Source organism: Miniopterus schreibersii (assembly GCF_964146895.1).
Source record: "Miniopterus schreibersii genome assembly, chromosome: 3".
NCBI lineage: Eukaryota > Metazoa > Chordata > Mammalia > Chiroptera > Miniopteridae > Miniopterus > Miniopterus schreibersii.
In genome coordinates, this window is record NC_138103.1 from 9,670,779 (window position 1) to 9,697,156 (window position 26,378).

At 45.4% G+C, this 26,378-nt stretch overlaps 1 protein-coding gene across 5 annotated transcripts in view; it reads right to left on the reverse strand.

Moving 5' to 3' along the window:
• The window catches only part of LMF1 (lipase maturation factor 1), a 126,654-nt gene that overhangs the window by 93,148 nt on the left and 7,128 nt on the right, over positions 1-26,378 (reverse strand). For 4 of the 5 annotated variants that reach the window (XM_081131609.1, XM_081131608.1, XM_081131612.1 and 1 more), the window contains exon 2: positions 21,223-21,532. In XM_081131609.1, coding sequence (XP_080987735.1) covers positions 21,223-21,532 — 310 coding nt within the window. Of the gene's footprint in view, positions 1-21,218; positions 21,533-26,378 lie in introns of all 5 variants that reach the window. The other variant, XM_081131610.1, reaches the window with a different exon arrangement.

Here is a 26,378-nt window from a genome sequence, read left to right on the forward strand (position 1 = left end):
AGGCTATGAGAGAATCATAGTGAGGGGAAGAGCGTTAGGGATGTGGGAGAGTAATCCTAATCATTCATAACAGGAAGTATATAGATAATTCTAAAAGTGATACACCAAGAATCATGAGAAGGGAGTTCTAGGCAGAGGGAACAGTTAGTGCAAAGGCCCTGAGTTGGGAACACACTTGATGTGTTTGAGGGATAGCAATATAAAGAATAATGTTTTAAATTATTTATGAATGAGGGAAATTTTCTACTATCCTCCAGAACTGATGGGCAAAATGATACTGAGTATGTGAATTTTGGAGTTTTGGGGGAAAATGGGGAGAGCTCTCATCTATACTCAATGTGCAGATAATTTCTCTTCTCTATTCCGGTATCACAGTGTTTGGAGAACCCAATCTCATATAAAGACGTAGATACAAAAACTTAGAAAAGAAAAGGGCTTAAAAATGACCCTCCCTAAGAACGCTGCTCTGGGACATGTCGGGGAAGAAGGCAGTGGGGAGTGGCTGAGTCCCTGAGCCTTGCCCAGCACAACTTGGTACCTGCACCTATGAATTAATAAGGATCCCTAGGATGGGGAGAGGGGCAAATCTGTCAGTGGTACCCAATTTGACAGAGGGTAAACCTGCCCCATAATCTCCAACTCCAGGGGCCTGGAAAACATCTACTCCAGGCAGTAACCAAGAGCTCCTGAGCAGAAATCTCTAGGAAGCAGGGAGAAGAAACTGAGAGATTACCTAATGTGTCTGATTCATCAAAAAATGGTAGTGGGAAAGGTCAAGCAGCTGTGCTGGTGAATCTGGAACAAACTATTGGGACATGATCGAGATGAAAAACAAAGCAAACCAAAAAAGGAGAGGCAACTATTAACTCCAGGAAAAACAAAGAGTTCTTAGGGAAAAATTATACTTCATGATTGGCTCAGCAGTCAACAATATTTCCACAGTCACAATAAAGACTGAATATTATTTAATAAAAAATTATATTTGTGACATAGCTATGCTGAGATAGTGAAGGGAAGAATGTTAGGGATGTGGGAGAGTAATCCTAATCATTCATAATAGGAAGTATACAGATAATTCTAAAAGTGATACACCAAGAATCATCTACATGCACCTATTCAGAACCTTGGAGGTAAACACTAGGAGTGCTAGGGAAGATGAAGAGGCTCCCATGGAGAACTGGAGGGGGAGGAAAGGTAACAGGTACTGCTGTTTTTGCTATAAGCTATGTAATACAATTTCACTTTCTAATCCATGCACATGTCTACATTTTAAAAATTATTAAGAGAATGATCTTCAGGCCTTATTATCTGGCCACAGTGTGATAAAACCAGAAATTGGTCAACAAAATTAACCTATAAAGCCTAAGGGCTTGGGACTTTTGAAGCTCTTCTCTAAACAGCACTTGGAGCAAAGAGGCATCAGCACTGAGGATTACAAACAACACTATCTGCAACTGTCAAGGAGACACTGGGGCCTCAACTGATGGGGTGGGCTATGAACACAGTCAGAGGGGAGTGGTCACCTGCCTCCATGCTTTCATTAGCAGATAAGATGGAAAATTAATGAGTTAAACAATCAACACATGATCTTAGAAAATAATAAACCCCTTCCTCGCAGAAGGGGGAAGCAACCTATAAAAAGTAAAAATTAATGAGCTAGAACATTATTTAAAAATAATCTGATAAATAAAACCAGTTCTTTGATTGAAGACACCATAACAAAAACAGCCTATGGCTGTTTTGACCAGTACTTATCATTACACAGGAGAGTCAGCAGAACTACAGCTGGGGATGGAAGTGAAGAGGCCACTCTGAACAGTATGCAGCCAGGAGGCAGCGGGGAAGAGAGTGCCGAGGTCAAAAGATCCCTCATCTGCAGGGACCTGCAGCAAGTCTCTAGAAAGTGGGGTGTGATGAAACCACCTTCTTTAACTGTTAGGGTGCTGGCACCCAGGAAACTCTCAACAGTAAACTGTGATACTATCATTAATTATACTGTAAATTGAAAAGCAAATGCTCACCAAACTTACACATCAACACAATTTAATAAAAAGGTAATGTAGAAGCATTCCAGACAAAAACCACTCAAATGGATTCAGGACTGAAAGTATGAATTACAGCAACAAAATGCTTCTTCAATATTCTAGAATTCCACATATTAAAGAGGTAAGCATGTTTTAGAAGTACAAATAGGTAACTAGGTGTGATGGGAGAAATTTAAACCAGTGTTAACAATAACATAAGAAATAAATGGTCTTTAAAATATACTTTCTTCTAGGTTCGAATAAGTAATTTTCACCGGACATTACTAAGTGAAAAAAGAGAACAGCAGAAATGCAAACACTATTGCCCTTTGGGCAGGCACTGGCCCCGGCCCGAGTGTGTGTGCATGTCCAGGCTCGTGCACAGGTGCACAGATCTGAGTAGGCACAAAGCCAAGAAAGGCCACAGTCAGGTGGGTGGTTAACTCAGGAAGGGGGGAGGGGACATTATTAGATGAAAAAGATGACACTAAAAACACGCACTATGTACAGTGTGCGGCCACACATGAAGGAAGTAGAACCCACACTACGAGAGACACTCTCCAGTGCCCCAGAACGAGTTTTCCCCCCTTTGATGTCCTGGTCCAAATGCCATGCACCCCTGACAGTCAAAATCTGGATGATCTGTGAGGCCCTGTGGACAACTGTGCCAAACTGGGTGACAGCCAGGAGCACTGGCTTCTCCCTGTCTGGATGTCCGTCACCTTTAGTCTCCTCCCCAGTTCCAACCCCTCACTCCTCCACCAGCAACAGAAAGTCACATCCTGGGAAGGTCCCTTCAAAACATTCACTGGTGTCCCACTGACCTGGGAGGAAAGTGGGGTGTGGGGACAAAGAGGAAAGAACGAGGTAGAGACGCCACCCCTGGATCAAGACTGATCCCGAGACCTTCGTTGAGAAGCACCAGAGAGCCCAGAGCACAAGGGAGGGTTGCAGACCAGAGGTGGATGGGCCGCTGAGTAAGGAGGGGGAGGTCCCCAGAAGGGCTGGCCCCTCTCTCTAATCAACCCAGAGAACCTACGACATGGCAGTGGAGACTCCCCAGAAAGGGCTTGCAGCCTTGGGCGAGCTCACAGTCGGGCGGATGAGGCTGCCTCTGATTATGGGAATAATTTAATTAAAAGAAACTGCTTTCTTGGACATGGGGGCTGGGAAGAGAATCAGACGAACCATAATTAAACCAGAGGATATGAGAACCAGGCGAAGCGAGGACCTGGAGACGGTTTTGGGGGGCGGGGAGGGACCTGCTGCGGCTGAGGAAGCTCAGAGCTCCAAGGCAGCTAATCGCTTCCTGCAGGCAGGCTCCACTCCAGCACTAATAGGTTTTAATAAAAACTTCCAATTGGGCCAGTAAACCCCTCATTAAGCTGTTTTTAAAGCATGAATTTAAGAGCAGCAAGGGCGAGGGGTCACAGGGAGCATTAATTCACAACGGCTGGTGGGAGGCGCTGCTGTGACAGAGTACATTGAGTTCAAGTGTCCAGGCTCCATAAACACACGAAGCCAGCGTTGGACCTGCCTGGAAAACAGCCTTAATAAGGCAGAAGCGAAGCGTCACACAGGAACAGAGCAAAAAGCTGCTCTCAGTACAGCGAGTGACGAAATTCAAAAGCAGCCTGTACGCACAGTCCCTGCAGCGCAGGCCCCCGCCTCGCACAGGTGTGGCCCACTGCACGCCAGCTTCCCCACCGGACACCTGACTGTCCGGGCAGCGCCGCCCCGCCCAGCCTCGGGGGCTCAGCCGGCCCCACCCCGAGGCTCACCCAAGGACCAGCCGCCACAGCCTTGGTGTGTGCCATTCATTCCTTGTGCCCACGATGAGGATCTCTCATGGAGACCTTGGTGTGCTCACAGCTCACAGCACATGATCTGAATCAGCCCCCAAGGCCTCCTTCCTGATCCTGCTCCCTGACCAGTGTTCCTAGCAGAACTCACCAATACCTTCCCAGCCCTGAAGAAGATTCTAGACTAGCTGACACTTGGTTTTCACATTAGGGTAAATCAATAATTCATTGATTATGGTTCTTATCAAAATGAAGGATCGCTAAATTGTCCAACTCAGCCTGACAGGCCTGCAGTAAAACATGAAATGGTCTTTTCCCAGGCTCCTTCCCTAAGATCCCCTCCAGACCCCTCAATCCATCCAGAGTGTGCTCAAGTCTCACTCCAATTCCTCTGTATGTCCCCCCCTGCGCCCCTTTGCACCAGCCAACCCCTCAGGGCCGTCTACATAGGATACCTTGCAGCCTCCTTGCTACCCCCACCCTTGTTTCCAGCATTACACTGCGAACCCAAACCATGCATTCAATACAGCTAATCTTGAGGCTCAATTTTACCGATTTCTGCATCTTTTCAATATTAAAGGAATTACACTATATTAGAGGGATCAATTCATAACACATTAGGACAAGTCCAGAATCCATCCCACAGAAGCTTCCTGACATTAGCTGCCTTCCTCAATGCCCACCTCTTCAGGTCTGTGTCTGGACCAGTGTGAAGAGCCCGTGGCAGTCAAAGGATCCCTCAAAATGAGTCTTTCCCTGCCTGCCTGCCACGTCCCTGAGGCAGTCGGACTGGCCCTGCCTGTAGCGTGCCTGTTCTAGTGCTCCCTGGGTTGCCCCAGGCCTGTGAGGGGTGGGCCTCTGAGGGCAGACTCCACAAAAGCTTTGGGAATAAGTCACAGGACTCAGCCCTGAAAAAACAACTGCTAAAGCCCTTGCTCATCCTAACCTCACCAAATGCAGAGACCAGGAGCCCCCTTCCTAGAGTGCATGGCCCCAGGGGCTCAGCAGGACATCAGGAGGGCATGGGCCAAGAACAGCCCGTCCTGGTGAAAAGACCAGAAAGCCCTTCCTGGAACCCTACGCCGCCTGCCAGATCCTGCACTATTTTCAGATGCACTAGGACGACATGAAGTTTCAAAAAAGGCTCCAGCCCCAAGCTCACAAATATCAAAAAGCTCACTTCCTACAGAGGAGCAGGAAACAGCATGTAGAGGGGCGCTGAATTAATCACGTTTTAGAGCCATTCTTTGAAGTAAGAGTTACCAGACCAGCAGATTTCAAAGCACAGCCACACTCAATGCTTCAGCAGAGATGCAGCTGGCGAGGTGGTGTTATCACAAATGCTGTGGTTTTCCTGTGTCCTGGAGCAAACGGCCTCCATTCACATGCTGTCTCCTTACCCAGCAGTCACATCCGAGCAAAAGAGAATGCAAGACCCCGGGGGATAGGGCCGCAGGTGACACCCACATTGAAGAGGGGACTTCAATACTGTGGAGAAATGTTCATAGAAACTCAGAAATCCTGAGAAACACCTGGTCACTGAATGAAGGAAAGACAACCAGAGAGACCTTGGCTGTATCTCCTTCAAACAGTAGACCAGCCCGTGTCCCTACTCCCAAACTGATGGGGTTACACTTACACCTGCCGCATCATAAGTGGTCCCAGGGGTGGTTGAGCTCCCCAGAAGAAAATGCCGGTTAAACAGAGGGCATCCTCTGGCCAGCTGTCCACAGAACTTTCCATAGTGACGGAGATGGTACGTGATAAGCGTGGCCCAACGTGGCTATTGAGCGCTTGATGTGCCACAGGTGTGGCTGAGAAGCACCAGCTTTATTTCACTTAATTTAAATTAAGCCAGAAAGCACACGTGGCTGGAGACAACCATACTAAACAGAATAGCTCCAGCAGCTTCGCTCAATTCAAGTCAGCCAGCTGCCCGGGGCACAGCATTTTCCAAGAATGCTGTTCTGTGGTGCAGCTTAGAATTTCAGCCTGTAATCCAGAGTTGCTTTATTTTCATCAAAGTCCATTTTGCAAAATAAAGACAACAGATATAATTAAGATCTATGTTCATTAATATATCTATGTTCATTAATGAGAACATAGAGAAATAAATACAAATAGGATAGGATGATCTGCTTCTTAAGAAAACTAAGTTCTTGTAGGCAACCCCCAAACGAAGCCAGCTGGGAAAGTTCCCAGAAGGTCGAAAGTCCATTCAGTTTGGCTGTTTTGGGCCCAGCACCACAGTAGCTGAAGGAGGAAACAGAGCAGAGATGCTTGGCGGTCACCCAGTGGCAAGCCTGCTGCTGTGACTATTAGGGGTCCTGTGAATTTGTGCTCATGGACATTTAGTGGGGGTGGCCCACCATGTACTACACAGAAGACAGCACATGAAATTCAGTCCTACTCAGGACCCCTCAGGAGAAAATGTAGTAGCAAGTCAATGGCTCGCTTCTCAGTCTCTAACATTATCACCTGTGACCAGAGAGGCAGTTAAACTTGTGAAGAGCACCAGATATGTCAACAGAAGTATAAATGAAGGACAGAATTGCTTTAATTTGGAGCAATGTAGCTATTAGCCCAAGTGTCCTATTAGCAGAGCCCATCCCACGTACCACCAACTGGGGCTAAAGGTCTGGGGCTGTGACGAGCAGTTGGGGGTGCAGGGAGGGGAGCTCTAGAATCATCCTCAGGGTGCAGCCTTTCTTGGATTAACACGTGATTTAAGGAACTGCATTCATTCTTGCAGACTGTTTTGTGGGGTGCCCAGGCACCTCATCCCAATGCTTTCCCCATACCCTATTTACAAATGCCAAGTTTCACCAGGGGCATCAGCTCCATGTCAGAGACCCTGGATCCCTACCCCAGCTCTCACATCACTACTGGTCTTACGATCCTCAGTGACCACTGATTTCTCTAAGCCCCTGTTGCCTCACCTGAGACAGAACAGCGACCCTACCCCAAAGGCATCTGTCAGGAAGTCATGAGAGCATGTGCTTGAGCGTTAGTTACTTCTTGCTGCCTCTGCTACCTGTACCTGTCCATTCACAGGCCCCACAGTGTGTGCTTGGCTTGCTCCACAAGAGCCGATTTCAAGGTAATTGCCTAGAATTCACTGCAATTCACTGAACTGCCGAGAATTCAAAGCACAGGGAATTCTCCCACCGTATACAGGAGTTAGGGCCTAGTAGTTTCATCTGTCATAGCAACTGGGAAAAAAGAACACTGTTGCAGTTTCAGATATATCAAATAAATGTTTACTAAGACAAGAGGGCTTATCTAAATGTTGGACAAGGCAAGTTTCTTTGAGGATAATTTTGATATCAACTAAACCCTAATTTAGAAGGTGCAGGCAGCCCAGTTCTTTCTCATGTCTAACCTCACTGCCAAACTTATGAAAGTTTCCTTTCCTTTGACACAAGTGCACATAACTCACAGGTTATAGAACAGATTACGATTAGGTCATGCTAGGTTTGCAAACGGGGAAGAGAGTATTTCCTGAAATAATTCCATTGCTTGCTTCTTCCTTGCTTAAAAAAAAAAAAGTACAAACCTGAGAACAGGGAAGAGAATGTCACCACCACCTATCACAAGGTCCTGGCAACTCCCAACTCTGAGCACAGCCATGCCACTGGATGGCTCAGTTTGGGCAGTTAAGGAGTTGGTGAGGGCCACTGGCTTGTGACAATCTGATTGCTTTGCTTTAAATTTTAAACTTAATTTTTGCTTTATTACCTACCTTTAAGGTAATTAAAATTCAGAAAAATTTTTTTGGTATTTTCCCCCATTTTAACAAATTCCAATGCTTTGCTTGAAGAACTTCCTTTAAAATTTCTGACAGTGCAGCTCACCTGACAAAGACTTTGTTTTTGCTGTCACTGTTGAGGACAGTTTTGCTGGGTATAGAATTCTGGGTTGACAGTGGGGTTTCCCTCCTTGCTGGCACTTTAAGATGTCACTCCTTTGTCCTCTGGTTGGCACAGTTTCTAATTAGTGTGCTATAATTATTATTTTTGTTCCTTTGTACCTGCCTTTCCCACCTCTGGCTTCAATTAAGATTTTCTTTCTCTTTGATTTTTGACAGTTTTACTATAACATATCCAGAAATGTGTGTGGATGTGGTATTCTTACTTAGTGTCCTCTAAAATTCTTGAATCTGTGGCATTTTGCCTCTCATTCATTTTGGAAAATTCTTGGCCTTTATTTCTTCAAATATTTTTCTGCCCTTTCTTTCTGAATTTTCCTCTCTTAAATTACCTTTACATTAAATTGTTTGATAGTGTCCATCACCCCTCAGGTGCTGTGTTTTCTTCTTTTCCCATTTGTGTTTTATTTTTAATATCTTTAACTTCACTGCTGTTTTCTTCCTCAGCTGTGTCTGCTCTGCTGCAAACCCATGAAAGGAAGTCCAGATCAGACACTATTGTTTACTTCTCGCATTTCCATCTGGCTCATTTGTAGTTTCCCTCTGTTTGCTGAGACAGCTCATTTACTCTTGCAGGTTGTCCACCTTTTCCACTAGAACCTCTGACATGTTCACAGTTCTTTTTTAAGGTCCCCTATCTGAGAGCCCCAACATCTGGGTCATCTCTACTGATTGCTGCATCTCTCAACAATCTACTATCAGTGAGTCCATTTTTTTCCCCAGTGTGTGTTTGTCTAATAATTTTTTATTATGTCAAATATTGTGTGTAGAAAAACAGTAGCTCCTGAGGTGAACATAATTACCCAGAAATGAGTATGTACAATGAGGCTGTTAGTTGGGAGGGGTGGAGGTGGGGGTGGGACAATCTAGCCAGAAAATGAGCTGGGTTTCAGTTTGTTGTTCCCTCACGACCCTCAGTGTCCACAGGCTGCAGTTTCCTAGGGAGGGACTTCAGTCAGCTGCTGTGTTCAGTGTGGGGCCTGGGGGTTTCTCATTTCTAGCAGCATCTATGCACCAGCAGGATTGGTCTCTCCCAAGATGCTGCCTATCCTTGGGTGCTGGGCAGATATGAGAGAAGGGACTCTTGGCTCCTGGTCTAGCCTCACTTCCAGTCTTGGGGTGGGGCCTTCTCAGAATTCCTCTCGATTCTCCCCCAGCGCCACTCACCAACAGTAGAAAAGCAGTAGCAGAGCATGCTCTGTATCAGACATGATCTAGGGCCCCTCTCACAGATCCCCTTCTCCCATGAACCTTGGTGCATAGGGTTGATGTCCCCTTCTGAGTGGTTCGAGGCTTCTGCTTCTTATAAAAGGAGAGTCCAGGGGGCAGGTAGGTGTTTTGATGGCCAGCTACCTCATACCACACCACCAAAAAGACCCTATGTGGTCACCCCATCTGCCCCAATCTTTCTCACAAGCCTCATAGAGGCTTGCAGACCATAACATTAAGCAAGAACCCCATGTCTGGTGACAACTGTCCCCCTAAGAATTTGTCAGTTTGTTGGTGGCTTTCTCCTTACCCTCTCCCTGTTTTGCTCTGGTGAAGGTGAGGCCAGTCACAGGTCCATCCCTCCTCAGGGGGAGATGGGAATTCTGATCCCTTAGCTGCTCTGCAAACGCAGCACACTAAGGGAATACAGAAAAGTTGGCTTTCACACAATATCCAGCTCACTGTTAGGATGGGAGAGACAGTCTCTCAGGGAAGCAGAACCTCTATATGATTTAATCCGTTTTCAATGGAATCCTTGTGTATGGCCTAGCATATGGCCGGTGTTCCTGGTGGACAAACCATGTGCATGTGAACAGATCATGTGTTTTCACAAACACCCATTAGAGTCAGGTGCTAGGCAGTGCTGTTCAGAGTCCATCCCTTTTTACCAATTTTCCGAAGTGAACTGTCAACTGAGGGAAGGGGACGTTGAAATTCCTTTTCTGTCTCCCTTTAGTTGTCACTTTTTAAATTTCATGTGCTTTGATGTCTGTTACGTCTTCCTGCCTGATGATCCTTTATCTCCAGTGATGCTCGATCCTGAACTCACCTTCTGACTACTATCTCCAGTGTATCTTTCCCATCATTTTCTTTCAAATTTTCTGTGCTTCTATATTTAATGTGCATTACCTCTAGAAGAATATAACTGCATCTTACTTTTTTCTTTTTAATTTGTTCTATTTCTGTCTTTTAACTGGAGTGTTTAGTCCATTAACAATGTAATTACTGATATGGTATTTAGGTTTACCACTTAATTTTTTTTTCCTATTAAACCCTTAGTTTTTATTCCTATGTTCCTCCTTCCCTGCTTTTTTGGGTCATTCATATACTTTCAGAACACCCCTTTAATGTGACTATTGGCATTCTACTGCTACTCTACATTTTCCTGGTATATGCTCCGGGGACTACAATACACAGCCTTAGTTTTTAAATCTACTAAAATACTATGCTGCTTCACATAAAATGTGGACACTGAAACCACACAGATCCATCTGCACCTTCCACCATGCTCCATGTCATGCTTCTCACATGTATTTCCTTCTGAGTGCATTACAAATGTCAGAAGACAAAGGATTCATTTTGCTTTAAAAAGTTTTATGTATTTTGAAGGAAGGAAGGAAAACCATCTTCACATTTACCTGTGTATTTACTGTTTTCTGTGTTCTGCATTCCTGTGCTGGGACCCATGTTCTTACCTACTGTCACTTTCCTTCAGCCTGGAGAGCTGCCTGTGGCATTCCTGGAGTGCTCATCTGCCAGCAGTGAATTCTCTCACTTTCCTCCTTTTACCTTCATCCTTGGAGGGCACTGTCAGGGTGCAGGATCCTGGTGGATGGTGTCCATCTCTCAGCACCACTGTTCCTGGGTACCAGAGTCCAACCATTTCAAGGGCCATGTTAAGCTTCTCTGGCTGCTTTCAAAATTCTCCCGTCCCCTTTGGTTTTCGGTATTGATTTTAGATGATGTGAGCAGGCAGTTTTATTTATGCTGTTTGAGGTTGACCAGTCTTCCTGAATCTGCACATTTATGAGTCCCACTACATTTGGAAACTTTTCAGCCATTCTCTGTCCCCTCCCCTCCTCCTGGGGCTCTGGTCTCAGCCTGGGTGATGTCTACTGATCTACTTTCATTCCTGTCATCTCCACCCTACTATCCAGCCCATCTAGTGAATTTCTTATTTGAGATATTGCATTTTTCAGTTCTAAAATTTCCACTTAGCTCTTTTCTATATTTTCAATTTTTCTGCTGCAAGCTCATTTTTTTTCATTCCTCAGGAGCCTGGTTTCCCTCACCTTGGTATGCAGTCTCTGCAGCTGCTTAGACCGTCTGAAAATTCCACCATCTAGTCATCTTGGGGTTGGCCTCTGTTGCCTGTCTATTTCCTCCAGAATGGGCCTGATGTCCTGGTCCTTTGTTTCTTGTGTGGTTGGGGGCTGTGTCCTGAACATGAGGGATATCTGGGTTCTGTCACACCCTCTGGAGAGCACTGATGTCTTTGTTGTAATAGCATGTAAGCTGGTGAGACCCAAATGTAACCTGTGCTGTGCCCAGCCCTGTCCACTTGGGGGCTGTTCTCTGCTTACCCCTAGCCAGCGGCCATGGTCCCACTTACCCATTCATCTGTGAACAAAAACCTTACTCTGCATGCTCACTCTGGGTGCAGCGTTTCCCTCAGACCATGGGCTGGGGAGACCCAAAGTCCTTGCCCTACCAAACCAGGCAAAAATCCAACCACCTTTGGGGAGCCCTCCTCTGCATAAGGTGTCTATGGGCTTGTGTCCACTGGGGACTCAGTGTGGCCTGGAAAGGGGAACACACATGTCATAGGCCTTTTCATTCCTCCAGGGTTGAAGAATGGATCCATAACGAGATGGAACCATCACTGCTTGCTGTCACTGCTCTGGGACTACTCTATCCAGTAATACAGTCAGTTCTACACGCAGTGAACCTGAAAATGCATGAGTTCCCTCATCTGTGTTAGTCCACCACTCTGGGCAAGGAGGCTGCCTAGGGGTAGGAGTCCAGGTTAGATAATAAACACAGTGTCAGAACAACATGGTGAAACCTGCGGGCTGATGACAGATGCTCAAGCAATGAGAAAGCCAGAAAAAAAGGCACGAGGATACATACCCCAACACAAAATGTTAACTCTTGCAGAGTTTTTTTCTAAATGATTTTCACTTACCAAATGAATACCTGAAAAACAAAAGGAGAAAAGTGTATTAAAATCTGGCATGCTTTGCCAAAAAACTTAGAGAAGATTACAGCACTGTGTTATCCCACTAAGTAGAGCCCATGTCTGTGACCCCAGGGCACAGAGCTTATGAGCATTAAATGCAGCAGGAGGTGAAGGTAGAGGGAAGACCTGTCCTCAGGTGTTGCGTGCAGGTAAGAGCAGAGGGGAGACCCATCCTCGGGTGCTCTGACTGGGACATTGGAGCCCCGAAGTCCACCAGGCTGTCCTGGGGGATAAAAGTCTTTTCATCCCCTGCCACGCCCCACATAGCCAGTACAGCACCATACCCACAGCAGACCAATCAAAAAATATTCTGGAGAAAAGTAAATGTAATACTTGGTTTTCTTGCAGTAAATAATTTCCATCAAACACCATTAGAATGCCATACCTTAGAATCTGAAAATTTAAAGGATGGTACTACCCAGAGCCCATATTATTAGGAAAGAGCCCTAAATTAAAGGACTTTGGGGGTTTGTCTCCTGTCTCTTCTCTAAGGCCATGAGGTCTGTCTTCACTTGAATCTGAGTAGAACCTCGAGTCCTCACACTGGCCCGGGGCTTCCATGATGCAGGCTCACTCTGCACCCTTGGGGAGGGGAGACACAGGAGCCCAAACACAGACAGTCAATCCCTAAAATATAACGGAACAAAAGTGAGGTGGGGGGGTTGCATGTGACCTTGGGCCAAATACCCCTCACACCTGTGCAGCTCTGGCACCTGTCCCCCCGCCCAAGTTAATAACAAAATCTACCACTTGGGCTTAAGGATAAAAAGACCACACCTGTCTTTACAAGCATCACAGCCTGTTATTTAGGAGTAAAAAACAGTGGGGAGCTGACATGCTACAGTATGAACGAACCCTGAAGGCATCATGCTGGGTGAGATAAGCCAGACACTAAAGGCAACGGAGTGCAGTGTGTTAACTCCATATATGTGAAACGTCCTAAACAGGTGCATCTACAGAGACAGAAAGTGGATGAGTGGGTGCTAGGGACTGGGAGGGAAGTGGGTGTGTGGAGGGAGATGGGGGTGTATGGGTCTCTTTGGGGGACGATAAAATTTTTTTATACTTAGTGATAATTGCAGAACTCGGTGACTACATAAGGCCACTGACATGTATACTTTAAATGGTTAAATCTAACGATATGCAAATTATACCTCAATAAAGATGTTTAAAGAAGTAGTTGTTTAATGGGACACATGTGACTGAAAGGGTCAGGTCTGCAATTTGCACAGAGTCCTCAGGGAAGAGGCCAGGGTAAATCTTGGGAGTCTAGAGCACTGTGGGCCCCAGGGCTGCTACACTGCTTTTGAATGCATGTGTGATTTTCCACTGTGAAAAGTTCAGAAGCAGACCCTAAAGGCAAGAGTCAACACTGAAGGACACTGAAGCAATGGGGGCGGTGAGGAAGAACCGTCAGGTGGCTGTTCTCTCAGAGCTGAGGGTGCTGGCGGCCTGGCAATGGTACTTTTAACAATCCTGACCCATCAGGGAATCATACTATTTACAGGTAAAATAACATGATGTAGGGTTTGCTTTTTACTCCAGAAAAGACAAGTTGGGAGGAGACGGGACAGACGTGTGTGTGTGAGGGTTCTTTGCATTATACTCTCTACTTTTGAACAGGTTCTAAGTTCCCATAGTTCAAAACTTTTAAAACAGCCAGTATACACACTGGCTAATTGAAGAAACAAGTTTCCCCAGCAAATTCTCTCAATAACTCAGCTCGTTGATGCAGAAGGAAAAAGGGAGCACCTGCACTAACTCGTGAAGAATGAGTGCTTTCCACTGGTATCAGGTCTGGTCAGTAGAGACGGAAAGTGGCCAGGTCGGAGCTGGCCTCCCAGGCTCCCGCCCGCAGCCTGGGCCGCTAGGAGACGGCGCCCCCTGGAAACCAGGGGCAGGCCTGTGGTGTTACCACCACGTTTACTGAGGATATTTAAAAATGTGTTCTTCCGTAACTTCGCTGTTTTGAATTTTGAATTTCAAGGCTGCCTGATGCAAGATTTTTAAATATAGGTAATTATATCTAATTACATGAAAAACTAAAAAGTCTTCATTACTTTTATAGCTTTTATTATATTTTTTAACAGCTGGAGCTTACTTTAGAAGAGATGACCATCCACGGAGCTATTTGGGGACATTTTACTGTTTTGTTCTTTAAAGAAACTCAAGCCCTTCCGTTTTCCAAGAGACCTAGTTTTTGCTCCCAAATGGCCTGTGTTAACACGGTGCCCATGCCTGCCGATTAGAGACAGGGCCTCTTCACAGAGGAAGGCCATCTTCATGTGAAGGAAGCGACAGAACCAAGAAGGGGGGAGCCTGGCAAAGGAGCTACATCCAGGCGAGAACACCTGCCCACCACACAAAGCGGTTTTGTCCATGGCCCCCTGGGCCTCATTCTACCCCAGTCACTTCTGTATGAGGCTTCAATTTTTACAGAAGACCTCTGATTAGAAAAGTACATCAGGTTTCCAGCACTTTTTTGTGTCATAAAAAGGCTTCATGGATAAATATTTATTAAGTTATGCTCCCATGGCTGTGGACAGGCAAGCTGTGAATTTGTGACAATTCCCCACATTTTCTTGCCCGGCACAGAGCTCCCCAAAGGCTGACTCAGGAAGCAGGTAGACAGGAGTTAGTGATAAAACCTGTTCTAAGCCACCCCAATTCCTGACACATCATCCACACTGAAGTCCTTGTCGTGTAGTGATGGCCAAACAGAAGCAACTCCGGATGAAAATGCCACAGGAACTAAAACAGTGGCCCTCGGTGTGCCCAAGCAGTCAGGGGGCATCTACCCTGCCCCGGCCCCCACCCCAGCCCCCACCCCAACCTCTGCTGGAACACTCGTCACAGGACCATGGGGAATGAAGCCCTACCTGATCAGCAATGCGGGACCAGCAAAGGCACCGGCAAGGCCCTGTCCCAGTGCCAATGGGCAAGAGCAGAGAAGGGCCTTCTCTCTGGGTGAGAAGGGCTGTCTTGTTGTGGTGGAACTGATCTTGTTGTGAGGAGTCTCTAAGATGGCTGGACTTTTGTGAACACGACTGTCTGACAAGAATGGAAGAGCCTACAGCCCTGCCTTTCTCCACCACCACCTGGGACTGCGCCCCTGCCTGGCATTGGGTACTTGACCCTTATTACCACAGAATGAAAATGGCACCATTCTGCTCCCTGGACCTCATAAATCTGAAGGAGGAATTCATTTTTATGCATCAAATGTATCTATACCTGATGAAATTGATGGGCTACAAACTAGGGCGGAGGCAGCTGTGGAACGACTTTGTATTTAAGGCCTAGAGCTAAAATCAGGCTTTCATACTCAACAGTCAGTGCGGAGCTCTGACCCTGGTCCCCTCCACATCTCCCGGTCTGTTGGCATCTGTTCTCGGTACTCTTTGAAGTTGATACCGTCCCTGTGTCAGAGGGACGTGCCAGAGGCAGCTTCCTCCACAGGAAGGGACCCCCTGAGCCGCCCAACCTTGGTCCAAGTTTCTAGAGATAATTCTTTCTTCTTTTGGGGGGGCCAGGAAGGTGGGAAGAGAGAAGGACAGTTATACAGCCATCCTTAATAGCAACAAAGGAGGCTTTTAGGATTATTGCCAAAGTAAAGCATGGACAAAAAGATCACAAATCCAGCTTTTTGGAAAAGCTGGTGCTAAACTAACTGGAGAAACTGGGGCAGAAGTCACAATTAGGATTTCCAACAAGGTTCCACCTTCCCCACATCCAGAAGAAAGGACCAATGTTAGAAAGGCCTTCCAGCTGTTTCCCACAGCCCATCCTCAGAAGGCAGAGAGCACCTCAATCAACCAAACAAGAACATAATCAGAGCCTAACAGTGCTAATGGTGGTTAGGTTCTTCTTCTTTAAGATCACCTAAATTCTATGCAATACTAGTTACCACACTCTGCCTCTTTCTCTGAAATGCCACTGATCCCCAAGAACTTTAAACTCCTAGAGACATAGAAGAGACACCTGAAGTACCAAAACAGCTGTATGCAGGAGTCCATACTGATCAATGAATGAATAAATATCATGGGACAAGAGACAGGTCTGTGTGGAAGAACCCACATAACCATGCAGGTGCTCTACCCTTAAGGAGCCCTTAAGTATGGGCTGTGCTAGTGATGCCTCCAAAGAGAACACATGGCGTAAACTTGGGAGGAAAGGAGGAGGTTTATAGTGGAGATGCCTAAGAGACACGACCTGGCTGGACGCCAGGGTCAGCATCACGGAGATGAGTTGTGTCAATGGCACAGACCCAATAGGATGGAAGGCGATGGCACTGTAACTCTGTGGTCTTCTCCCCAAGCCCAGTCAATGAGGAGGAAACATCAGACACATCCCAACAGAGGGAAACTCAACAGAACACTTGACCAGTCTTCCCCAAAACTTCAGAGGGATCAAAAACAGGAGAGTCTGAGACACGGGCCTAGTCCAGATAAGTGTAAGGGGACACGATGACCAAACATCATGCTGGTCTTGGTGGGATCCTGGGACGGAAAGAGGGCATTAAGGAGGAGCTAGGGAAATGTGAATAAGTAATAATGTGTCGACACTGGTTCATTAGGTGTGACAAATGTCTCACTTGATGTAACAGGATGGCATTGGGGAAAACGAGTGGAGTACACAGGAACTCTCTGCACTACTGCTGTGATAGTTTGGGAAATCTACAACTGTTCCAAAAAGTGAAGCTTATTAAATTAAAAACAAGACAGCATAGCTAGGCAGCACCTATGCCTGCCAGCCCCCCCTCCAGCCCCTCCTGGTCCTCACCAGCGCACAAAGCAGAGTGCAGGCTGGGCCCCCAGGAAGGACTGGTCGCCCAGGTCAGGACAGCATATGCCTCCTTCCACGGGATGCAATGTTTGGGGGCTCTGAGCAACACCTGGGCAGACAAACTCAAACTCTCAGTAAGAAGGATGAACCCAACTTGAGCCCAAGCCCATCTGAGAAGGGGATAATATTCCACAGCAGTGGGCTGCCTGCCACCCAATCTGAGGTACCTTGTTGCCCAATCTAATCCCAGGCTGCCTCCTGTCTCCCATCCCAACAGACACAATTCTGTGCTTTCTCCTAACAAGGCCTCCTTCTTTAAAAAATAGGAAGGAACCAAGAGTGGTCATTTAACTGCCCCTCACTATTTTCCTCAGGATGACTTTGGTACCTATTACCACTCCTGTACCTGAGCATTATCAATCAAAACTTACTCCAATCACACCCGATTGACAAGGAGAGAGGGTGGGCCCCTGTGAAGCTGGGGCCCCCAAAGCCACCTGGCGCCACTGCACTGTGTCCTCAGAAACCCGGAGCCTCCGCAGGGCTCGCCCTGCACTCCTACCATGGGGCCTACAGCCTTGTCGCATTCTAACCGCCTCTTCGCAGTAGCCAACATAAAGGAATGTCGGGCCACCCGGTGCTGGGCCACTTTCCTAGTTCCTGTCTTGTAGAATATAATCCCGAATCCAGTCACCTTTCCCATGTCCAGAAGAAAGGGCCAATGTTAGAAAGGCCTGTCCAGCTGTCTCCCACAGCCCATCCTCAGACAGCAGAGAGCATCTCAATCAGCCAAACAAGAACACAATCCGAGCCTAAGAAAATGCCACAAAGGAAGTGAATCTGCTCCTTTTCCCTCCCACCCAAGGAATTCTCTCACCCATCTCCAAGCTCTGAACTGCCCAGGCTTACTTTCTAAGTCCATCTACTTGAACCTGGACCCTAGAGTCTGCTTTGGGTGTGGGGTTGCCCACATCCAAGAATGTGGGTCATTATCCTGCAAAGCACAGGCTGCACGACTGAAGCCACACTCCCTGGAAGGAAGCCCTTCAACCACTGCCATCACGAAGAGGAATCACTAGGCTCCCACTTGCCTTGCCAAGTATCAGGATCCAGACAGGAGAGTGGAGGAAGGGCAGGCATGGTTCCAGAATGTGCAGCATGTCATGTAAGGCTAGCTGACACTGCCCCACGACGCTGCCCTTGGAAAAGCAAAGCAAGGTTTTACCTGTCTCCTGCGGCAGCAGTTCAAGATCCCCATGTGTGCTGAGACATTCATTTCTGACACTGTAAAGTTGTCATGGACACTGGTCTGGTTTAGGGAGAAGCTGAGAGGACACCCATTTAAAGAGAAGGGACAGAAAGAGGTTCCAAGTGAAGCAGCGGCCACAGCACGCACTCAGCATAGCTGGGCAACCCAATGCAGGGCTGAGTGCCGGCGAAGCACCACGCACACCTGCCAGGCGCCTCCTCGCCCCACGGGGGCTTCCTGTCCCTGCCACGGGATGCCAGCTGGACAACACTTGAAAGACGTTCCATCAACGGTGTCTATTATCTGAGCATCTCATCCCAAACAAATATTCTTTCCTCTCAACTTAAAATAAAGGGGACATGAAAGGACAGATCGTGTCTAATTTTCATTTCAGGGTATTAATAAAAAGAAAGCCCATTTTCCATTTAAGTGGTCCACTCTCTCAGTAAGGTTTCAGTGCCACTCTGACAACTCAAAAACTATCATCCACCAGGGAAATGTGAGTCAAGAGCTGACCTGAGACACTGTCAGAGTGGAGGGTACCTGAATTGTGCTAGCCACCCACCTGGGTGCTCATGAAGTCCCACCCCATGGCCCCAAGCCTGTGCCAAACCAGTGCCACAGTTCAGCTGTGACCATGGGCATCTGGCGTCAGGAACATGGTGAATAAACTACTCGTCTCCATTGGCAGATGGTTTCTTCTTTTACATTTTTCACCTAAAACATCTCAGGTGCCATTTATTTTATTTTGCTTTAGTGAGCTTAAATTAATTCGAATCACACTTTTTAACATACCCAAGGGGAGGGGGAGCAGAATACCTTTCCCAGTGAAAAAATATAAGCCTCCATTTTTGGCCACATGTGCTCAGACTGGTTTTTAGAATTTTAAGCATGGGGTTAATCATACCTGACAATATATTTTAGACACGACTCAGAAATACTTTTTGAAGTAAAACTTAAAGTTGATATGGTTTGCCTGCCAGGTACAGTAAGACATGACCCGAACCACCTGTTACAGAGGGAGCATGTCATCTCTGGGCATGACACTGAGTGGGGCTCTCTCACTCTCCGTAACTCCGTTATAATGGGACCGACGCACCTAGAATTCTCCCTCCTCTAGGGTAGATTAAAATCATAGGTCTCAAGAAACAGCAGCCCCTTGGACATCACAGAAAAACCCAGCCAGAGGCCTCTTGTGGTGGCAAATAACCGCTGACCAGCAGACTGCAGGCGGGCAGTAACCACCTGTGGCTGCCATGGAGGTGAGACGCCCCGAAGTGCGGTACCCGTGAAGCCCATGCAGGAAGGAGATGTGAGTGAGGGAAGCATCACGTGCCTCATGGCTGCTTCGTGCTCAGGGCCCACAGAGACGGCCAGACACACCTGACCATGCACCAGCCCTATTTCCACCTTCAGTCATGTCCTTTACAAAAAGAAAATGCAATAAATCACATTCAATATACCCGCCTCTCTAGGAAACCAATAGTTTCTGTATGGAATTGAACACACGGTGCATGTGCCGAAATGATATGTTGTTGGTCACTGGGTGACCTGTGTGAACACTCATACAGACACCCACAGTTGAGCAACCAGTGGCACAGCCCTTGGTTGTTTTTCCCAATGCACGCAACTCATGCCACAGCTGCAGGTGCTGAAGTTTCCCCGTCTCTTCCTAAATCTCAGGCACTGACTGCCATGGTGTTTGCTCTCAACAGTAACGCATGGACACAAGTCCCCGGGGAGGGGGCAGAGTGGAGGGGGTTTCAGGGTGACGAGACACTGAGTCCTCTTTTAACAGGCTGAACTTGGGGGCAGTGCATTCTGCACACTACTGAGTGTCATTCACACTGGTCCTGACCCAAGCCAAGCACAAACCAGCACTTCCCACAGCAGGAAGAAGCACGGAAAGATCCAGCCCAGATGCCTTCTCACAGCAGTGCACATGTGTATTGGGGACCAGGGCACAGAAGACTGAGCTAAGAAGGGACCGCTAAGGGATCCCCAGTCCATGCCATAGCTGTGGGATCATTCAAAGTAAGTCAACGGGGGGAACTGAAGGTCAGCTCCTCATGCCCAGGAGTCGGACCTTCTGGGTTAAAGACCTCTCTGGGAAGCGTCACGGTCAGTGACCCTCTCCATCCTGGGCCAGCACGGAACAGACTGTCAGGCCATGGACAAAGCTTTTCTCCCAGAGGACAGATGGGCTCTGGAGGGACCACCCCAACAGCGGCCCCAGATGTGCAGAACTTCCTACATGTCTACATAAACCCCCACCCCCACATCTACTTTCTGCACTCCACACTGACACCCACCCCCACACCTACCTCCTACACGTCTATACAGAAACCCATCCCATCTACTTCCTACGTCTATACACTAGCCCTACATCTGCTTCCTGTGTATCTATAGACAGCAACCTGCATATTTAACTCCTGCATGTCTACACAGACACCACCTCTTTCCTAGAGCCTTCTCTCAAGGCTTCATCTTATCTTCCAGAGTCTTCTGTGCTTCCTCTGGTAGGTGATCTTCCCTATTTGTGGAACCTAGAACTGAGACGAAAAGGGATCCCCCGAAACCAGCTGAAACACTGTAACAGTTCAGGGCCCCTTGACTTCATCCAGGCTTATCCCAGGCCACAGGCTGCCCTGACACACCCATGTGCCCTGTGTGCATTCCCACAGTACTTCTCCACTCTCCTCACCTCCACAGAGTTCCATCACTACTTCTGATTTGTTCAGCACTGGAGCCTACTCCCCTGAGCAGGGCTGGCCTGGTCTGTGACCCCTGGTACTAGCTGGTAAATGTCCCTCTTGACAAGGAAGGAGGAGAGGGGTTGGTAAGGAGCAACAGGCTTAAGCCTCCAAGTCAGTCTTGTCAAGAGAAGCCCACCCAGTGACTTCTATCTTCATCTCATAGTCCCACTGGCTCTAGGAAGGTGGCCATGTGGTCTCGCTGCAGCCATGCCACTCCCAACAGAATCGTGATCGTTCCCAAAGAAGAAAGTCCCCTGCATTTTAGTTGTTTGGCAATTAGCAGTCTCTACCACAGCCTCATTAACATGATGATACTCTCCTGAGCTGATGTAAGAGGAAAGCCTGCTCGATCTCTCCAGCTGCCAGGAGATTGTGGTTGGCTCTGCGGTAACATCCCCACGATGCTGAGTTACAGCACACCTGGCTTACATATGCCCAGTTTTTTTTACTTACCAGATCTGTCCTACATTGACCAGGGACATGTAGAGGACCCAGAGTGCAGCCATGAGAACCATATTGGCACAGCCAGTGACCAGGATGAAAGACGAGATGCCCAAGCCGAGCAGCGCAAGGGCATCCAGGTTGGAGTCCATGTGTGACCAGTCCAGCAGCCAGAGGACAGACGGGGCATAGCTCACGGCGCTCCAGCCTACCTGCCCCTGGAAGTGTTGCTGCACACTCTTCAGGTACACTCTGCAGGGCAGCAGTCCTCTGTCTCCAATCAGCTGCTTGTTCTGATGGAAAGCCACCAAGAATGCCACAACTGGAAGAAAAAGGAAAGGACAAAAGGAACGTGAGCAGGAACACACCATCCACGGACACCAGTGGGTGCTCTTCTGATGTGTGGGGCTTGGTTGGGCAAGAAGACAAGGCAGAGTCTGACCAATGATTTGAAACCAAAGCATAGATTTGGGGACTGAGTATTTCTCAAAATCTTGGGGGAAATTTTGGAAGACCCAACCTAGAGAAGTCACGTGTATATGTATATATACCTACACATGTTGTATCTACTTATACACATTGTATATGTGTACATATAGACATACATGTATATAAAATATATACATGTAAATGGTCAGTTAACCACCCCAGACTGCACGCAGCATTCCCATTATAAATACATCCTGATAACCCATGGGTCTGGTCAATGGTGCTACTCCCGGAACTAGCTGCAGTGTTTGAAATTTATGATAGTGCTTACATGTAAGTCACGATTACCCTCCATTCAAACTACAGTTTCTGAATTCGTTTCTAACAATTGCCACTCCTACAAGAGTAGTCATGTCCTCTGGACTTCAGTGTGTATGTGGTTATGTTTGCAAAGAGAAGCTACAGGAGTGCATGGCACTCCTGTCTGTGAGCATGAAGAGGGAAACTCACAGCCACCAAGAGAGGAAAGGTAAGTAAAAGGCAGCTCAAAGCAGTTCCATATAGAGTGCTGGGATGACCACTATGACACTGCTGGGTAGAAAACACACTCACACTGAAGGAGACACAGGCTGCACTTTGTAAAAAGCTAAATACACTGCATCTCTACAGTGAAGAAAACTGCATCACAGGCAGGACTGTGGGCGAGACTGAGAACAAGGCGGTGGGTTAGGCTCACAGGAGTAACATTGAGCATCTGCCCTTTCAGGAAAGTGGGCAACCCCTGGTCCAAAGCAAACAGTAACAATGAACTGTGTATTTATAGCACATGTAAAGAAAAATATATAAGAAAATAGCACAAAAGCTGAAGGGAGATACTGGAAATATGCTCTTAGAAAGACCTAACGCTAGAAAGTGGCAGACTATTATGTGAAGGCAGATTCAGATTTACTTAGAATGTATTATATTGTAAAAGTCCTGTGGGAGAACAAAATTTTTTTTAAACAATTCTAAGGAATAAATCATAGATATGGATACTAAAATGAAATAATTAAAAAATGCTCCTTTAACCATAAAGAAACCAAGAAAAAAGGAGAAAAGAAACAAAACAGAAGGAACAAATAGAAAATAACTAGCAAAATGGAAGATTTTTTTTTTAAATCCTCACCCAAGGATATTTTTTCCATTGATTTTTTTTTTTTAGGGATAGTGGAGGAAGGGAGGAGGAAAGGAAGGAGAGGGGGGAGAGAAACATCCACTTGAGAGAGAGACATCAATTGGAGCCTCCCACACGCTCCCCGAACATTCAATACTAAATGTGCATGTACCTAACAACAACGCACATGTACATGTAAAATGACCTAACCTAGTACATACATGTATATATTCTCTACATATTTTAACTTGAACCTAACTGATACTAACAGGTTGCCATACAGTATAAAAAAGCAAGACACAACTATATGACATCTTTAGAGCACTACTCAACAGCAAGATATATATAATTTTCAAGTTTACATGGAACATTCACGAAGGCACACCATAGTATGAGCCATAAAGCAAATATCAACATATAGTAGCATTGAAATAGACAAAATATGTTTTCTGACCACACAGAATTAAACTAAAAATCATTAACAGGATATTATCTGGAAACATACTCAAGTCTTTGCAGATTAAACCACATACTTCTAAATAAACCATGGGTTTTTTAAAGGCACAGGAGAAATTACAAAATATTTTTAATTGAATGAAAATTGAAAAGACAGCATATCAGAAATCGTGGGATGCTGCTAAAGCAGTGCTTAAAGGAAAATTTACAGTGAAATGTCCATGTTAGAAAAATAGAAAGGTCTCAAATCTAAACTTCTCCTTTAAGAAATAAAAAAAAAATTACAAAACAAGCAGCAGGAAAGAAATCTCTTAAAAATTTAAGAGCAGAAATCAATAAAAGTGAGAACAAGAAAAAATAGGGAAAATCAATAATCCCAAAAGTTGGTTCTTTGAAAAGGTCGATATAATTAATTGACAGACCTCCAGCCAAACTGACCAAGTAAAAGAGAGAAGACTTCAATATCAGGAATGAAAAAGGAAACATTGTTACTGATCCCACAGACATTAAAAAGATAATAGCCCGGCCGGGCATGGCTCAGCAGTTGAGCATCGACCTAGGATCCAGGCGATCGGGGTTCGATTCCTGGTCAGGGCACATGCCCGGGTTGCGGGCTGCAGCCGATCAATGACTCTCTCATCATTGATGTGTCTATCTCTCTCTCCCTCTCCTTTCCTCTCTATGAAATCAATAAAGATATATTAAAAAAAAGGAACATTATAATCTAAGATCATAAATTTGACAACTTTGATGAAATAGACCAATTACTTGGAAGACAAACTACTAAAACTCACAAAAGGAAAAATAAAGATAATACATCACAACCAATCGCATCACAGAAATGCAAGGCTAGTTTAATACTCAAAAATCGATCAATGTAGTTCGCCATACTAACACTAAATAAGAGAAAACATAAAATAATATAAACTGATATACACAAAAAACATGACAAAATTCAACATCCATTCAAGATAAAAACTTTCAAATTAGGAATAGAAGGAAACTTCATCAACCTATAAATGGCAGCTATGAAAAACAAGAAAAGGTAGCTATGAAAATCACCCAATATTATACTTAAAGAGGAACAACTAAATATTTTCCTCCTAAGATTTGGAACAAAGCAAGGATGTCTCTCTTACTACTCCTATTGAACATTGTATGGGAAGTCCTAGCTAGTGCAATGAGGCAAGTAAAAGAAAGAAAAGGAAAGGAAGATATAAAACAGTTTTTATTAACAGATGACATGACTGTCTATGTAGAAAATCACAAATAATCTATTAAAAAAACTCCTGAAACTGATAAGTGAGTTTATGAAGGTCACAGAATACAAGATTAATATACAAAAAGTCAACTGTATTCCTCTTATATCAACAATGCACAACTATAATCTGAATTTTTAAAAAAAAATAACAGTAGCAACCAAAAAAGTGCATAAAACCTAACAGATTCTAATCTGTATGTGGAAAACTAAAAAACACTGATGAAAGAAAATCTAAATAAATGGATATGTCGTGTTCATGGATTGAAAAGTCAGCATGTCAAGTCTCCCTAATCTGACCTATAGATTCAATGTAGTCTCAATAAAAATATCCAGCAAGCTTTCATGTAGATACTTTCTGATTCTAAAATCTATATAGGAAAGCAAACTAGAATAGACAAAACAATTCTGATAAAGAACAAAGTTGGAGGGGCTCATATTATGCAATGTCAAGACTTACTACAAAGTTACAGCAATCAAGACAGTGTGATGCTGGCAAAAGGACAGACACATAAATCAATGGAACAGAACAGAGGGCCTAGAAATAGATCTACATAAATAAAGTCAATTGATTTGTGACAAAGGTGCAAAGTCAATCCTTTCAAAAAATGGTACTGGAACAACTGGATGTCCATATACAAAAAGATGAACCTTGACAATACCTCATACCTTGCACAAACATTTACTCCAAAAGAACCATGTCCCTCAATGTAAAATGTGAAAGTATAGAACTTCTGGAAGAAAATCTATGTGACTTGGGCCTGGCAATATGTTTTTAGATACAACACTAAAAGCATGATCCATGAAAGAAAAAAACTGATAAATTTGTACTTTATCAAATGAAAAACTGTTGTTCTGTAAATAATACTTTTTTTAAATCCTCACCCAAGGATATTTTTTCCACTGCTTTTCAGAGAGAGTGGATGGGGGAGAGAGAGACAGAGAGAGAAACATCGATGTGCGAGAGACACATTGATTGGTTGCTTCCTCCACATGCCCTGACCAGGGGCCGGGGATCGAGCCTGCAACCGAGGTATGTTTCCCTTGGCTGGAATCAAACCCGGGACCCTTTAGTCCGCAGGCCGATGCTCTAAGCACTGAGAAAAACTGGCTAGAGCAATAATACTTTTAAGAGAATGAAAAGACAAGCCATGGACTGGGAAAAAATATTGCAAATCATTATAAAGGACTTGTATCCAGAATATTTAAAGTAATGTTAAAACTTAATAAGAAAACAAAAACTCAAGTTTTAAAATAGGCAAAAGATCTGAACAGACGCCGAAGTCATCTGTTTCACACAAAGACGATATACAGATGTCAAATAAACACATGAAAAGATGCTCAATATCATTTGTTACTGGGGAAATGCCAATTAAAACCACAATGCAATATCACCACACACCTATCATAACAGCCAAAATCCAAAAAACTGAAAATACCAAATGCTCCAGAGGATTCAGAACAACAGGAACTCTCATTCATTGCTGGTGGGAATACAAATTGGTATGCCACTCCGGACGAGTTTGGCAGTTTCTTGTCGAGTTAAACATAGATTTACCACATGACCCGGCAATTATTCCCTCAGGTATTCACCCAAGTGAACTGAAAACACATTTACACAGAAACCTGCATGCAAATGTTTATAGGAGTTTTGTTCATAATTGCTAAAACTGGAAAACAAACATCACTGTCCCTCAACATGGAAGTGGGTAAACAAACTACAGTACATTTATACAATGGAATGATATTCAGAGACAAAAATGCAGGAGCTGCTGATCACGCAACAACGTGGATGAGTCTTAAGAGCATTTTGCTAAGTAAAAGAATCCAGACCCAAAGTCTAAGTACTGTAGGATTCCATTCATACGGCAT